Genomic DNA, 16,621 nt, shown 5'->3' with positions numbered 1-16,621 from the left:
TGGGGATGGGGGAGGGAGCTCACGACCTAAAGTTGTTGAATTCAATATTCAGTCCGGAAGGCTGTAAAGTCCCTAGTCGGAAGATGAGGTGTTGTTCCTCCAGTTTACGTTGGACTTCACTGGAACAATGCAGCAAGCCAAGGACAGACATGTGGGCAAGAGAGCAGGGTGGAGTGTTTGATGCTGCCAGACCTGCTGAGTTTTTCCAGGTAATTCTGTTTTTGTTTTGGATTTCCAGCATCCGCAGTTTTTTTGTTTTTATAAAGTATTGGGAGTTTATATATGAAGGTTGCATGAAAAGTCAGGTGGGACTTCTTCACCCAAAGGGTTATATTTGTGGGATAGATACCAAGGTGGGCCCTGAAACTGAACAAAGAGTTATATACATCGCTAGAGAAGAAAGGATTGAGAGACATGGTAAGAAAGTGGGTAAACCCTTTTCAAAAGAAGAACAAATAAGCCTGTTTGATCAAATCTTTTTTTGCAGTTTGCAAGATTGTTGTGTTCTCTCTACATTTGATATCAGTGAAAACTTCAATCTATTTACACAATTTGTTGTGCTAAATTTCACAAGTCAGTGCTTGTGCATTTTCTGATATTTGAAAACATTAAGGGCAAAATGCCAGGATATAATTATTCTTTATGTTAGACAATGTGAGGAAGGTTTAAACTAACTTGGCAGGTGTGTGGGAACCAGGAGCTATTACCAGAGAGGAACACCAAGTTGCACAGAAAATTGGGAGAGACGCCTAGCACTAGAGTAGGAAATAGTCACGTATTAGGTGGGGCCAGAGTAAGAAGGAAAGCGATAAAGTCTAAATTAGGGTTACTCTGCATGTGTGTGAATGTGCAGAATGAGGTTGGTGAGCTGCAGGTACAGGCAACCATGCAGAAATATGATGATGTGGCCATAACAGACCCCAGGCTCAAAGAAGGGCAGGACTGGGTGTTAAATATTCCTAAATACAAGGTGTTTAGGTAGGATAGGGAAGGAAAGAAAGGAGGAAGATTTGTAGTATTGATTAAAAAGATCATTGCAGTGTAGGGGAGAGATGATGTCACAGAGGGATCAAGGACAGAATCTATTTGGCTAGGGCTAAGGAATTAAAAAGGTGCAGTTTCATTGCTCAGTGTAGTTTATTGGCCACCAATTCATGGGAAAGATGTAAAGGAATAAATTTGCAAGAAAATTTTAGAGAAGTGCAATAATTATATAGCAGTTATAATAGAGGACTTCATCCGAATATAGACTGGGATAATAGTAGTGTAAAGGAGAGAGGGGCCAGAGTTTCTAGAGTGTATGATTAGAAGAATTTTCCAGTCCAATGAGAAAGGAGGCATTGTTGCTTCTTGGGAATGAGTTGGGCTAAGTGGAACATGCGTCTGTAGAGGAATGTTTAGTGGACAGTGATCATTGTATCATAAGTTTTAGGTTGACTTTTAGGAAAAGGACAAGGAACAATCTAAAGTAAGAATAATTAACTGGGAGAGCTAACTTCAATGGGGTGAAAATAGATCTCACCCAGAGATGAAGCAGAAAAAGGGTACTTATGACAGATGTCAGGTGGGTAATACAATTTAAAGCCAGGCTCAATATGGAAGGTTTAGAGATGAATTGAAAAAATAAATAAGAGAAGCAAAGAGAGAATGAGAAGAGACTGGCAGCTAACATAAAAGGAAATCCCAAAGTTTTCTACAGGCATAGAAATTGTAAAAGGGTGTAAGATGGGAAGTGGGGCTGATTAGGCACCAAAAACAGGATCTACACGTGGAGAGAGGACATGTTGGAGTCACTAAAAAAAAATATTTTCACCTGTCTTTACCAAGGGCAGAAACTGCTTGTATTGGTGGAAGGATAGAAAACTAGAAGGCACAGCTTTAAGGTGACTGACAAAAGAAGCAATGGCAACATGAAAATCTTTTTACAGTTAGGATCTGAAATGCACTGCCTGAAAGTGTGGTGGAGGCAGATTTAATCATGGCATTCAAAAGAGAATTGGATAATTATCTATAAAGGAAATATTTGCAGAGTTACAGGGAAAAGGCTGGGGAGTGGGACTAGGTGAGTTGCTCTTGCAGCATGGACACAGTGGGCCAATTTGCCTCCTGTGCTGTAACTACTCTGTGATTCTAAGTATGGAAGTATGAATATCGTCCTGTCCTACTGCTTGTAGGTTCTCAATATTAACTGATAGATCTGCTCAAATTTTGATGGGATTGAAGTTTTAAATTTGGTCATCCAGTGTTCAGCCAATTGCATTTAAAATGTGGTTGTGACATTTGTATCCAAGTGCATTCTTGGTCTTAAACTTTTCATGATAATTTATAGAAACATTTTATAGAAAGTGCTATCCCTTTTAGCGGCGGTCAGAATTTGTTCCTGGGCCGATCAACATTCATTGTGCATCTAAGAAATGGAAAACATAAAATTCTTGAAATTGGCAAACTAAAAATAAAATGAATCTATTTGTGAGCAGCAGCACCTGTCAGTTTACCAGTGGGTGACAAAAAATAACCCTCTTTTACATTGATTTTTACCCATGAACATTATGGCCTACTGACATTTAATAGTTTGCAGTAATCATGTAGCTAACTATTTAACAATGCCTTTCCAAGCAGGCACTTTTTTTAATAATATGCCTGTTATATTTGGAGTCAGCATCAGTTGTGACAGATTTTCTTTTCTTAAGTAAGACGGAGTCCCATTGTTAATGATCAGAAGTCTAAAGTAAAAAGTATTTAAATGAACCACAATACAACTGCTGTAGCTGAATTTGGGCTTTTCCTGTCATCACTGCTGTTTGCTGTGTAGCCAGAACTATACCATGTCTACACAATGATCCATCCATGCATTTGTGTGGTTATGTTATTGATTGCACTAACTTAAAAGAAATGTTTAATGAAGCAAGCAAGAAAACACAATGTATATCTGGCGGAATCTGGGGCACAAAAACCTTAGACCTAATGTGGAAATCGGCAGCTGTGAGAAGTGTAGGGAGAGTGAAAGGACAGAAGGGATGTTTTCTCTCATGTTTTTATTTATACAATTTCTCCTTTTCTTTTCTATTGCTGTTTGTGTATTTTGCTTTTATGCTTTGCTCCATATGCTTTTGTTTCCAGCTTGTGTGACCTTATCAACTTTTGTTGTTTACTTCACTCATTTCTGTTGTTTATCTGTTTTGTGGTTTAGCCTTGCATATTTTGTTGCCCCATTTATGGAAATATTTCTGGAATATGTGCATGATCTTAAGTGAACCACTTTGTGCATAGAAGTTAGTAATGATTCACTGAAGCAAAACAATAGCCCTATCACTGATTCTTAGCATTGATTTTGGAGAGTCATAAGTTTTAAATATGATTGTAAATACTGAAAATTTAAGAAGGACGCACAGAAACCTTTGGGAAGTGAGCTGCACAACAGGGAACTGGGGTGCAATGTATTCTGGTTCCTAGAAGCTTGAAATAATCACAGTTTTAGACTCAAACTACTGGAAATTTATTAACTGTATTTCTTGCTGCTTTCCATGTGGACTGTGAACTGATACACTGTCATTAGGCACCTGTGCAATAGTAAGCGTGTGTATACCCAGGGTATACATTCACATAACAATTAGTTCCTAACTCTGAGTAATATAACAACGTAAACCTCTCTTCCTTTAAAAAAAATACAATGCCTCTATATCAATATAACTGTTCCAATCATTAACTTTTTCTATTATATCTAACTAAAGATTAACAATTGACTTTTATAATTAAACTGACTGCTTTTAGAGTCTGTTATAACTTGTCCTATTTTTGCAAAGCTTTATTCACAATATCACTTAGATGGTAGCATGCTGTGCTTCCATCTTGTAGATTTGGCATCATCACTGAACTCACGAGTGATGAGTTGACACGCTGTGCAGGTAATGTTTTGAGTGTTGCCCCTGGTGTAGGAGTCATGCTTGATGTTGCTTGCTGGTGACCTTGTTGACAGTACATCGCTTGTCAGTGATGCTGTTGATGTAGGCCTGCTGGTTAGTGATGTCACTGATGTTGTTTTTGATGATCTTGTCTGCTTTTCCAGCTCATGTGTATGTCGAATATGGATGCTGTTCCTTCTCATTTGCTTGCCGGTTTGGATCTCTGTGACATATAACTATTGGAATCTCAGCTTCACCAAGCAACTTCTGCTGGGTTCCAGATTTTCATGATTGGATCCTGTGCATGTACAGTTTGTCCTTTCAACAGCTCAGGCAGGGATTTAGCATATTTGCTGAAGTGTTGACTTCCTTCTACCTGTGCATCAGTGGGATGTTGTCTTGGAGGAAGTATCTCTCTTGGAAAAGTTTCTTCCATTTAACAACTCTGCAGGCAATTTTCAGTCTTAAGAGGTGTGGATCGGAGTGCCAATAAGGTAATGCTTGTGTCTCAGCATTTTATGAGGGATCTCTTGACTCTCTGGACATGCCTTTCTGTAAACCCAAGTGCCCTTGGGTAAAATGGTGATGAGGTCATGATGTTCAATGCATACTGTCCAGCCAATTTCTTCAATTGTCTGAAAGTGAATTAAGTTCCATTGTTACATATTGTTCTTTCAGATTTTTACTTTTATTTTCTTTGTTCTTTCACGGGATGTGGGCATCACTGGCAAGGCCAGCATTTGATGCCAATCCCTGATTTCCCTTGAACTAAGTGGCTTGCTAGGCTATTTTGGGAGCAGTTAAGAGTCAACCACATTGCTGTGTGTCTGGAATCACGTGTAGGCCAGACTGGGCAAGGATGGCAGATTTCCTCCCCTAAAGGGCATTAGTGAACCAGATGGGTTTTTATGACAATCAATAGCTTCATGATCACCATTACTCCAGATTTTATTAATTGAATTTAAATTTCACAAGCTGCTGTGATGGGATTTGAACCCATGTTCCCTGAGCATTAGCTTGGGCCTCTGGATTACTTGTCCAGTGACATTACCACTATGCCACCATCTCTGATTGTTGTGTGTCTTAAATCTTTCAATTTTCGGACAAAGGGAATTTGGAGTAATAGTCTGCAACTATGAGACATCATTCTTGATTGTGTGACTGAATAAATCAGCTCCCACAGGATGTCAAGGCCTGGGTGGTACTTCTCTTTCTGTTGCATACTTCTATACTTCTGGCACCTATTGCATATAGATTTCATTTTATCAATGTCTTTGTAGATGCCTATCCCATAGACAGCTGATCTGACTTTGTGATCACATTTCTCCATTCCTAGGTGGCCTTCATATATCTTTTGGAAAAGTTTTTTCTGCATTGTTTTGAATATGATTATCCTGGATCCAGCTAACAAAACACCATCTTCTAGTGAGATGTCATCTCTGATAGGCCCGTGCTGCCATATTGCTGGCCATGTTTGCTGTGTTTTATCAGGCCATCCATGGATCATTTGCTGAGCGAGCATTTGTAACTCTTCACCTTTGTTGGCCCCATCTCTAATTTGACTCAGTTTCGCTGGTGCTCTGTTTATTAGGTGATAGATCTTTATACCTAGATCTTTTATCTCATGTTTCTCCTGTGCCAGCAGCTGAGATCAGGCACCTGCCAGCATCATTCCTCTTCCTTGTATTTCAGAGTGAAATCTGAAGCTTCAAGAATAACCTCTGCGGTCTTGCTGGTTCTCTACATAAGTTTTTCTTGTAGATGTGCTCCAGTGGACGATGATCACTCTCCACAGATATTTGTATGGAATTTATCACGCCCATACATGACTACCAAAATCTATCTTCCAAGTTGGCATAAACAAAAACAAAAAATGCTGGAAAAACTCAGCAGGTCTGACAGCATCTGTGGAGAGAAAGACAGAGTTAATGTTTTGAGTCCGTATGACTTTTCAGATTTCCAGCATCCGCAGTGTTTTGTCTTTATTTCTATGTTGGCATATTTGGTCTCAGTTGATGTTAGAGCTTTGGATATGAATGCTGTCAGTTTTCCATCTTATACCAAGGTTGCTCCCAGTCCCTTTTGTAGTAGCATCTACTTGCAGAATGATAGGTTTCTCTCTGCTCTAGTATAACAGACTTGTCTCCTTGCATGCTGCTACTTTGAGTGTGTTGAAACTCCTTTCATGGGACTCTGACCACTGGTACTCAACATCTTCTCTCATCAGCTCTCATAGGTTTGCTGTGTGTTCTGAAAAAACTCATTACTGAATCAACCCAAGGAAACTTCTCAGCTCTTTCTTGTTTCTTGGAGCTTCCATCTCAGAGATAGATGTGACTTTTTCAGGACTCCACTTGATTCTGTTAGGTGTGCACGCCATTCCATAGAATTGGCATTTTGTCACCATCACAATGTATGTATGTATGCGTTTAACTTGATGCCAGCTTTCCTGCATCTCTGACCTCTGATCAAAAGCGTGTGCTGAATGTTGCCAACAGTGAAGATTGCTCATACAGCTTCACATTCCAGTAGCCATTTGTGGCACCATGGTTGCCGAAAACTTTTGCCCCTGCCAGTGCTGGTGTGAAATTGCAGAGGCACTAGTGATAATCTTCCAGTCTTCTTTAGAAATGGGTGGTGCCAGAGGACTGGAGAATTGCGAATGTTACACCCTTGTTTAAAAAGGGTTGCAAAGATAAAGTTGGCAACTATAGACCAGACAGTTGACTTCACTGGAAGGGAAACTTCTGGAAACTATAGTTCTGGACAAAATCAATAATCAGTTAGATAAGCAAGATACCACAGCTGCTGGAAATCGGAAAGAAAAACTCTGAAGAAGTCATACGGACTCGAAACGTTAACCCTGTTTCTCGCTCCATGGATGCTGCCATCTTCAATGACTTTTGTACATATACACTGAGATCTCTCTGTTCCTGAAGCTCCTTTAGAATTTCTCCCTTCATTTTTTGCTGTCTCTCCGTATTCTTCCAGACCTCCTGAGTTTTTCCAGCATTTTCTGTTTTTATTTCAATAATCACTTAGACAGGTGCAGGATAATTAAGGAAAGCCAGCATGGATTCATTGAAGGAAAATCATGTTTAACTAACTCGCTGGAGTTTTTTGGGGAGCTAACAAGAGACGGTTGATAAGGGCAACACTGTTGATGTGGTGTATATGGATTTTAAAAAACTCATTTGAAACAGTACCACACAACAGACTTGAGAGAAAAATTCTAGCTTATGGAATAGAAGGGAAAGCAGGCACTTGGATAGGAAATTGCTCTGTTTCCTGTCACTGAGCCAATGATAAATGGTGGCTTTTCAGATTGGAGGAAGGCCTGTAGTGGAGTTCCCCAGGGGTCAATGTTGGGACCCTTGTTCTTCCTGATATATATTAATGACCTTGACTGGTGTGCAGGCATGATTTCAAAATTTGCAGGTGACATGAAGCTTGGAAATGTCAACTGTGATGATGATCAACTTGAACTTCAAAAGGACATAGACATGTTGGTGGATTGGGAAGACAAGCGGCAGATCAAGTTCAAAGCAGAGAAGTGTGAGGTGACTCATTTTGGGCAGGAAGAATATGGAGAGACAGTAAAAAATGAAGGGAGAAATTCTGAAGGAGGTTCAGGAATAGAGAGACCTCAGTATATGTACATAAGTCATTGAAGATGCAGGGCATGTTGAGAGATCAGTTAATAAAGCATACAGTATCTTAGGCTTCATTAATGGGACATTGAGTACAAGAGTAAGGAGATCATGTTGAACTTGTATAAGACACTAGCTAGGCCTGGTACTGCGTCCAGTTCTGGGTGCCATACTTGAGGAAGGATGTGAAGGCATTGGAGAGAGTACAGAAGAGGAGATTCACAAGAATGATTTCAGGGATAAGAACTGAAGCTATGAGGATAGATTGGAGATGTTGGGAGATGTTTTCCTTGGAGAAAAGAAGGCTGAGAGGAGACTTGATAGAGGTATTCAAGATCCTGAGGGGTATGGACAGGGTAAATAGAGAAAAACTGTTCCCACTCGAGGGAGCATCAAGAACTAGAGGGCTCAAATTCAAAATAATTGGCAAAAGGAGTAAAAGTGATGTGAGGGAAATTTTTTTCACTCAGAAGGTAGCTGGAGTCTGGGACTTCCTTAGAGGATGGTAGAGGCAGGTTCAATCGAGGTATTCAAAAGGGAATTGGATTGCTGTCTGAAAAGAAAGAATGCAAGGTTACAGGGAGAAGGCAGGGGAGTAGGACGAATGGCCTCCTTCTGCACTGTAAAAATTCTGTGACCTCTTCCAGTGTTGGAATAGGGTAGTGATCCTTTTTATTGCTTGATTAAAATCTTTGATTTCCAGGTACGTTTGTGGCTGTCCATTTGGATTCTCTCTTAGCATGATGGAATTTACCCAATCTTTAGGCTCTGCCGATCAGTTTCCTTACTCCCATCTCTTGGAACTCGGTTTCAAGCTTTCTTCTTAGTCCTATTGGTACTTTATGTGGGGGATGGATAACTGGTTTCTTTGCCAAATCAGTAGTAATGTGATACTCAAAATCTTCAAAGCTTTTAACCATCTCACCAAAACATTCTGGATACCTTTGTACCAGATGTCCCTTGCTTCTGATTGAGGGCACTTTTCGATGGGTGTATTATCTTCAGCCCTCAGTGTCGCTTCCTTTACTTCGAGGTTTACTGAGATAAGCTGCAGCTCTTCGCAACTGTTCCAACCCCAGGATAGCAGGACCATCTGGTTCAGTGCATAGAACATACATTTGACCTCTTTTCCTTTGTGTGCCCCTCTGATTTGTGTTGTTCCTAACTGTCAAATCTCAGTTATCTGTTTGCTGTTACCATGATGTTGCTCGGTTTCAAAGCATCTTTTCTTGCATAACCATTTCCTGTCAAATTTTCAGAAAAGATTTCCTGGTATCATCTGAGGGGATGATGCTACTCTCTGCTCCAGTATCAAGCTTCAGCTTCAGATTTGAGGCTGTGGGCTTATTTCTCATCCTCTTCCTGATCTGAATGGTTTTGTGAATTTCTTTTCTCTGGAAACCATCCCATCCAGCCACTTCATGCAGTTGATTTCAAACTCATTGTCATCCTCCATGGATATATTGGTTTCTTTTCCTTCTCATTCACCTTATTGCTCTGTCTCTGATAACTCTTTTATCATCTTCCTTACTTGTTCTGCACATTTTTCCCAGTGATTGAGCTTTCTACAATTTGATCCCTATGTGGGACATTTCCTTCTCTCTGTGAACTCATGGTCATCCACTGCTCTTGCACATCTTTTGCACTATCTGGTGCACATTATTTTTTTGCTATTTCACTGCGTCAACCCTGCTGCCTCTCTTGTGGCTTAACTGAAGGTTATTGTTTGGGTAGTCAGTACCTTTATCTGCCGACTCATGGTTTCATGTGTTCTGGCAGTGCTAAAGTATGCAATATTGTGAACTTGTCCTTTTTAATCAAAACTTTTTATAGTACAAGGTATGCAGAGCCCCAAATGAGCTGACCTATCAGCCTTTGATGTTTTTCCTTGAATTTACATTTTCTGGCTACACTTTTCAATCTTGTTAGGAAATTGGCAACAGACTCACCTGATTCCCACCTCAGGCTTTGAAATTCATATCAGTGGATCCAGTGATTTGACTTTGGCTGGAGATGTTTCAAAAATTTTGTCTGACTTTTTACTGTCATCCTCACTTACCTCCCAGTTATTAAGCAAATTTAACCCTTTTGTTCCTGCCCACAAAGCATGTAGCTGACCCTTTCCTCTTCACTAGTGCCTTTTAGAAAGCTATTTGAATGTCAGTCTATACTTTTGTTTAAACTTCTCAAACACCACTGTGACATTATCAGTTCCCCGATTCATCTTGGGCTGTAGCTGTGCGTTCATTGCTGTGGTAGCAGCCATTTCATTTTCATGAGATTCACATGCTTTCTCTCTCTCTCTTTGAGAAAAAAATCAACATGAATTAGTGCCACAAAAATAAAAATAACTGAAAAAACTCAGCAAGTCTGACAGCATCTGCGGAGAGCAGTACAGTTAACATTTCAAGTCCATATGGACTCGAAATGTTAACTGTATTGCTCTCCGCAGATGCTGTCAGACCTGCTGAGTTTTTCCAGCTATTTTTATTTTTGTTTCAGATATCCAGCATTCGCAGTATTTTGCTTTTATTATATGAATTAGTGCCAACCTGGTCAACATTAAATCTGTTTAAAATGTTGGGGCCTTATTCATAAACACCTGTTGCCACCATGTCATGTCTTCTGGTTTCAAGAAGCTTGAATTAATTACACTTTTAGACTCAAAATGCTGGAACTTCCTTGAGTCTATTTCTTTCAGCTCTCCATGTGGCTAGTGGACTAATACATTGTTGTTCAGCACCTGACTGCAGTGCAGCAGTAAATGTGGCACCCCAGATGTACGTTTATTTCTTAACACTTCAATAATAATATAACAATATAACTGGGCTGTAGTGAAACATGAGGGATCCAGGCAGTGGGCTGCACAAAAACGTTGGCAAGCCAAAGAATGGGATGCAGAGAAGCATTAGAGAGTCATCGGATAAGATGCAGAGAAACATTGGAGAGTCAAGAGATAGGATGTAGAGAAACATTGGACAGTTAGGCAACAACTGCAAAGAAAATCGAGCATTGTAGAGTCGGTTGGAAAAACAGTGGAGAAACTGAGTAGTAGGCTGCAGAAAAACATAAACTTGGAACAAGTTGCACAGAATCAATGGGTTATGCAGTCGGCTGCACAGAATCATTGAGAGATTTTGAGGAGAAGCAGTAGATTTGAACATTATTGTTCAGGGAGAGACAGATGTTGTGTGACCACTGCTTAGCTTTATTCACTTTCACCTTTCATTGTTTGTTTGATCACTTTCAACCAGACTATAGTCTGCACTTTAAAGATCACTGCAAAAAAACAGACAAGCATGCTGTTGGGAAAGTCTATCTTTGTGCAACAAATCAATCAACTGAACCATGCGGTGTGGGAAGCAAGATTTGACATGATCTTTACTATTTAACTTGCATAGATCACTGCAAAACAAAAGCATTGTTATTGATGATTGCAACTACACAGAATCTGAATGAAGTATAATTATGGAAATCCTATGTCTACTATCTAGCTTAATGCTGAAAGACACACAATTGCATGGTACATTTAACAAACAATGAAATATGTGATTTTAAATGTGCTCTGAAAATTATGGCTTCATGGCTAAAGGTGGCTGCAATTTAAGTTTTAGGCTTGAGTAGCCCAAATCACTTTAGGTGTGACAATCTGAGTTGTAAGATGGTACACTCTCTTGAAAATAAAAATGAGGAAAGTCAAATAGGTAATTGGTGTCTGAGAGCTTTCAAATTGCTCCCAACATGTGATAAGTTGTGTAGTATTTAAATTAATGCTTATCTTTTCCAATTATTACCATGATATGAGATAGAGAAATAGTTAGCTATGGATTATAGCTGGCGGTAGTTATGAAAACTGGTAGTTATCTTGAAAAGAGTTATTGATTCTAATACATTTTGATAAGAATGCATCTTCCTGTGATTGAGTACCAAAGCAGTAGAAAACGTAAATGAGAACTTTAATCTCCTGGAGATGTAAATTGTTAAATAACAGTAGAACTTTAGTTTGGTGTAAATGATTTTCCTGATATTGATTTCAAAATGGATTATCTAAACCTATCTTTGGAGAAATCTTGTGAAAAGGATGTTGAATATATTTGTGGCAGTTTAGAGTGTTGTACAACATGGGCATAGCTGTTCGCACAGCAAACAAGGCATTGTTTATTTAACCCATTGTTGCTTACAGGGTCCGTTTAGTGGAAAGAGGATCTCCCCACAGCCTGCCGCTAATGGAGTCTGGAAAAGTGAGTAACAGATTCTACTTTGCAATGTCAGATTTAAATACAAAAAGTCAAATATTTAAATGTTTGCATACAGTTGTGTTTTTTTTAATGTGTATTAAGTTTTATCTCATCAAGGTGAAGGATGTGCCCACAGAGGGAATGAAACACTTGACCACTTTTGGCTGTGATTGTTTGCTTTAAACCTTCCTGGGTCAAATTTTTAATAATGAATTCACGGGATGTAGGCTTCACTGACTGGGCCAGCATTTAATACCCATCCCTACTTGCCCTTGAGAAGGTGGTGGTGACCATCCTTGAACCGCTGCAGTCCATGTGGTGTAGGTACACCCACAGTGCTGTTAGGGAGGGAGTTCCAGGATTTTGACCCAGCGACACTAAAGAAATAGTGATATATTTCCAAATCAGAATAGTGTGTGGCTTGGAAGGGAACTAGCAGGTGGCAGTGTTCCCATGTGTCTGCTGTCCTTGTCCTTTCAGGTGGGTAGAGTTCACGGATTTGGAAGATACTGTCGAAGGAGCCTTGCTGGGTTGCTGCAGCGCATCTTGTCGATGGTAGACACGGCTGCCACTGTCCGTTGGTGGTGGAGTGAGTGAATGTTTGTGGAAGGGGTACCAATCAAGCGGGCTGCTTTGTCCTGGACGATGTCAAGCTTCTTGAGTGTTGTTGGAGCTGCACTCATCCAGGCAAGTGGGGAGTGTTTCATCACACTCCTGACTTGTGCCTTGTAGATGGTGGACAGGCTTTGGGGAATTGTCCTTTTTATGGACAGGAAATACTTGGGCAGTTTTCCACATAGCCGCATAGATGCCAGTGTTGGAGCTATAGATAAAGTATGGTAGATACAAGATGGAAAGTGACGACCCTATAAGCTCTGCCTGAATCGCAGATGCATACCCTTTACTGCACCACTTTTACGTTTGGAACACTGGCGATCTTAATACTCAAGATCACCAATTCAGTTTATTTTCTGGTTTTTTATTGTCCATGTGGAACTGAATTGAGACCACCACAAATTAATATCATGTGAGACTCATGCAGCTGGCAGGATGATCTTCAATACATCAATTTTGGTTGTTTTCAGCTAGAACTGAAAGAAGTGTTTTGGCAGTCTTCTAATGGCCTCAGTGTTTAACACAAACAATCTGAATTTATTATTTGTTGAATTTGAAAGTGAGAGTCATTCCTATTAATTTATTTTCTCCTGCTGATGCGGTATCATAGTCTCTTGAAGTGCACAACAAAAACAAAAATACCTGGAAAAACTCAGCAGATCTGGCAGCATCTGCAGAAAGGAGCACAGTTAAGAGCTGAGTTTTTCCAGATATTTTTGTTTTTGTTTTGGATTTCCAGCATCTGCAGTTTTTTGCTTTTCTCTTGAAGTGCACCCCTGACATAACAACATGAGAGAATACATTGATCTGAAGTGTTGTTGTGAAAGGGCAACCAGTAACTATCTTGCATGCAGATAAAAGAATAGAAAGCTAGATATTTCTGGACCACTGTTATGTAACTCCTGGCAACTGAATTGGGTAGATTTGGTGGTAAAATTCATCCTCCTTGTTAGGTGTAAATGTATGTTTTGGAGACAGAATCTCATTTTGAATTTTGACCAAAATATATAGACTCTATATTTCTTACCATGGCTTCCCTCTGCCTGCAACTCCCCCCCCCCGCCCCCTCCAATCCCCCTGCCCCATCCCATATGCTGGAAGTGTAGCTTGTTCGAGATTTACCCAATAAACAGGTGGGCTGAGCCAGTTATATGACTTGGTCATCCCGCCCCATGGAAAACTTACCATCTGGTAGGGACTTACAGCTGGAAATGGAGACAGAAACATATAGGCCTGAGAAACCTGGTAGTTCCAAACTAACTTTAGGGACTTTCAGCTGTAGTTAGAGAACAGCAGCCAGGATGCTTTCAGGCCTTGAAAATACATGGAGATATTGCCAAAGAATATAACATAAGAGATAGGAGGAGGAGAAGACCATTTGATCCTGCTCCACATTCAATGTAATCATGGTTGATCATGTGTTTCCATTCCACTTTCTCACCTGCTCTCTAAGTCTTTTGATTCCCTGAGAGACCAAACTCTATCTCAACATTAATGTATTACTGATGGTCCATCCACAGCCCTCAAGCGTTGAGGATTTCAAAGGTTCACAACCCTTTTATTTACCTTTTGTGTGGCTCCTTTTTGAATGACTTTTGAAAATCGTAGTGTACTACATCTACTAATTTCTCTTTATCTACCTTACTAGTTCCATCCTTAAAGAATGCAAATCCTTTTTGTAAAACTATGTTGACAATGATCATAGTATGATTTTCTAAGTGTATTGTTAAAACTTCCTTAATTATAGATCCTAGCACTTTTCTGGTGTGTGGCTAACTGACCTGCAGTTCCCTGTTTTCTGTCTCCCTCCTTGTATAGCAGTGTTATATTCGCTAACTTCCAATCTGCTGGGACCATCCCGGAATCTAGGAAACTTTGAAAGCTCACAGCCTGCACATCCACTGCTATCTCTTTTAGAACCCTAGAATGTAGACCATCAGATCCTGGGGATTTGTCAGATTTTACTTCCTTGTGTTTCTCCAGTACCTTCCTCTGCTGGAATTAATTACCTTAATTTCTTCACTCTTATTAGCTCCTAGGTTGCCCTCTATTTCTGGTATGTAACTTGTGTCTTCTACTGTGAAAACAGACCCAAATGTTTGCTTAATGTCTCTGCTGTTTCCTCATTCCCCATGATAATTTCTCCTTTCTCTACTTCTAAGGGACCAATGTTTTCTTTAGCTACTCTCTTCCTTTTTATATACTTGTAAAAGTTCTTACAATCTGTTTTTATATTCCTGGCTCGTTTACTCTCATATTCTTTTTTTTTTGTAAGCCATTTTTCTAGCAAAGGCAGGGAAATCCTTTTTTCATCTCCATAATACCCTGTAAACTTGAGCCTGCCCCAAGTATGATGGAGGGGAATATTGAAGTCATGATGACTATTTAACTTATGCTTTGAAATTAAGTAGTATGCTTCTCCATTATAATTAAAATTATTTGCACTTCAAAAGTTGAATTTTGGCACAATCAAAACTTTTGTACATTTTTGCCCAAAGTAAAATGATTTGCAAAACCTGCTATGTATATTATTAGTTGTTATCTATTATAGTGAAAAATATAAAGCATTGGAAAAAGTAGATTCACCAGAATGTGATGTAGATTCACCAGAGGGCAGCTACAGGGTTGTTACGATTAGGAAGAGGGCTTGAGAATCTCTCACTTTTTCCTCAAAAATCTCATTAAAATAGCTCGATGAGCAATATCAGATGTTTCAAAAGTTTTACCTTACCGGTTTGACTCCCCATTTTATAATGGGCAGAAAGTAGCAAAGAAAAGTCTTAAGCAATGGTTTTAGTTTATCTCTTGTTCTGTTAGCTTTAATTCCAGTCTTTCACTTGGTTGCCATTAAAATGGCAACCTCCTTGCTGTCTGAACTTCCCCTCAAAGTCTCGTGTGTAGGAAACTTCACAATGTAGCTGCTGAAAATCAAAATAGTTTATAGCAACTCAGTTTTCCTCAGACACTATGCTAATTACCTCCTCAGCAAACTTGGTAAATTTGTGAGACGCGACTGATTACTAGTTATCCCGTGCTGTCTGCTGTTTATAACCTGAGCACTCTTTAAATGAATGCCAGTAACAAAATGCTCCAGACCATTTTCACAATGAAGGCTTTTGGATAGCATTGATAATTCCAAGATTCCTACTTCATTTCTTTTCTTGAACATCGTAGTTACATTTACTGTCCTCCGGTCATCAGGTTCAGCTCCTAAGAATATTAATCAAAGTTTGCCTATTTCCTCACACATTTCCTTGTGGTTTGCAAGATATTCCAGATATAGTTGTATACATTTAATCCCTTAAGTCTCTTCATCCTCATGCTTTATTAGCCTTTGGGACAGTCTGAGGAATTGATTCAATACATATATAGATGCACTCATTTGTTCTTTATCTCATAATTGTTCTTTATCTCATAATGGGGGAACATAAGAACATACGAAATAGGAGCAGGAGTAGGCCATTCGGTCTCTCAAGGCTGCCCCACCATTCAATAAGATCATGGCTGATCTGCCCCAGGACTCAACTCCTCTTTCATGCCAGCTCTTCATATTTCTCCCCTATATTTCAAAAATCTATCTACCGCTTTGTTAAATACTTTCAGTGATCTAACCTCCACAACTCTCTGGGGTAGAAAATTCCAGACATTCGCTATCCTCTGAGAAGAAATTCCTTCACATCTCAGTGTCCCTTTATTCTGTACCTATGTTCCCTAGTTCGAGATTCCCCCACTAGTGGAAACATCTTCTCAACATCGACCCTGTCAAGCCCCCTTAGAATCTTGTATGTTTCGATTAGATCACCCCTTATTCTTCTAAACTCTAATAAATAAAGGCCTAATCTGTTTAGCTGTTCTTCATAAGTCAACCACTTCATCCCAGGAATCTGCCTAGTGAATCTCTTTTGAACTGCCTCCGATGCCAGTATATCCTTTCTTAAATACAGGGACCAAAACTGTACACAGTACTCCAGGTGCAGCCTCACCAACACCCTGTACAGTTGTCCCATGACTTCCCTATTTTTAAACACCAACCCCCTAGCAATACAGGCCAAAATTCCATTTGTCTTAATTACTTGCTGCAGCTGCATGCTAACCTTTTGTGTTTCATGCACAAGAACACCCCTCTGTGCTGCACTTTTTAGGAGTTTCTCTACATTTAAATAATAGCCTACGTTTTGATTCTTCCTACCAAAGTACATGACCTCTCACTTTCCTA

The 16,621-nt window shown here is 39.7% G+C and overlaps 1 protein-coding gene across 4 annotated transcripts in view; it reads left to right on the top strand.

The window, feature by feature from the left end:
- dip2ca (disco-interacting protein 2 homolog Ca) overlaps positions 1-16,621 on the top strand; it is a 594,426-nt gene that overhangs the window by 564,737 nt on the left and 13,068 nt on the right. For all 4 annotated transcript variants that reach the window (XM_041184372.1, XM_041184370.1, XM_041184371.1 and 1 more), the window contains one exon: positions 11,736-11,793. In XM_041184372.1, the coding sequence (XP_041040306.1) occupies positions 11,736-11,793 (58 nt within the window). The remainder of the gene's footprint in view (positions 1-11,735; positions 11,794-16,621) is intronic.

This window comes from Carcharodon carcharias, chromosome 3 (assembly GCF_017639515.1).
Source record: "Carcharodon carcharias isolate sCarCar2 chromosome 3, sCarCar2.pri, whole genome shotgun sequence".
Taxonomy (NCBI): Eukaryota; Metazoa; Chordata; class Chondrichthyes; order Lamniformes; family Lamnidae; genus Carcharodon; species Carcharodon carcharias.
Note: the sequence above shows the minus strand (reverse complement) of the source record. Positions and strands in the feature narration are given on the sequence as shown.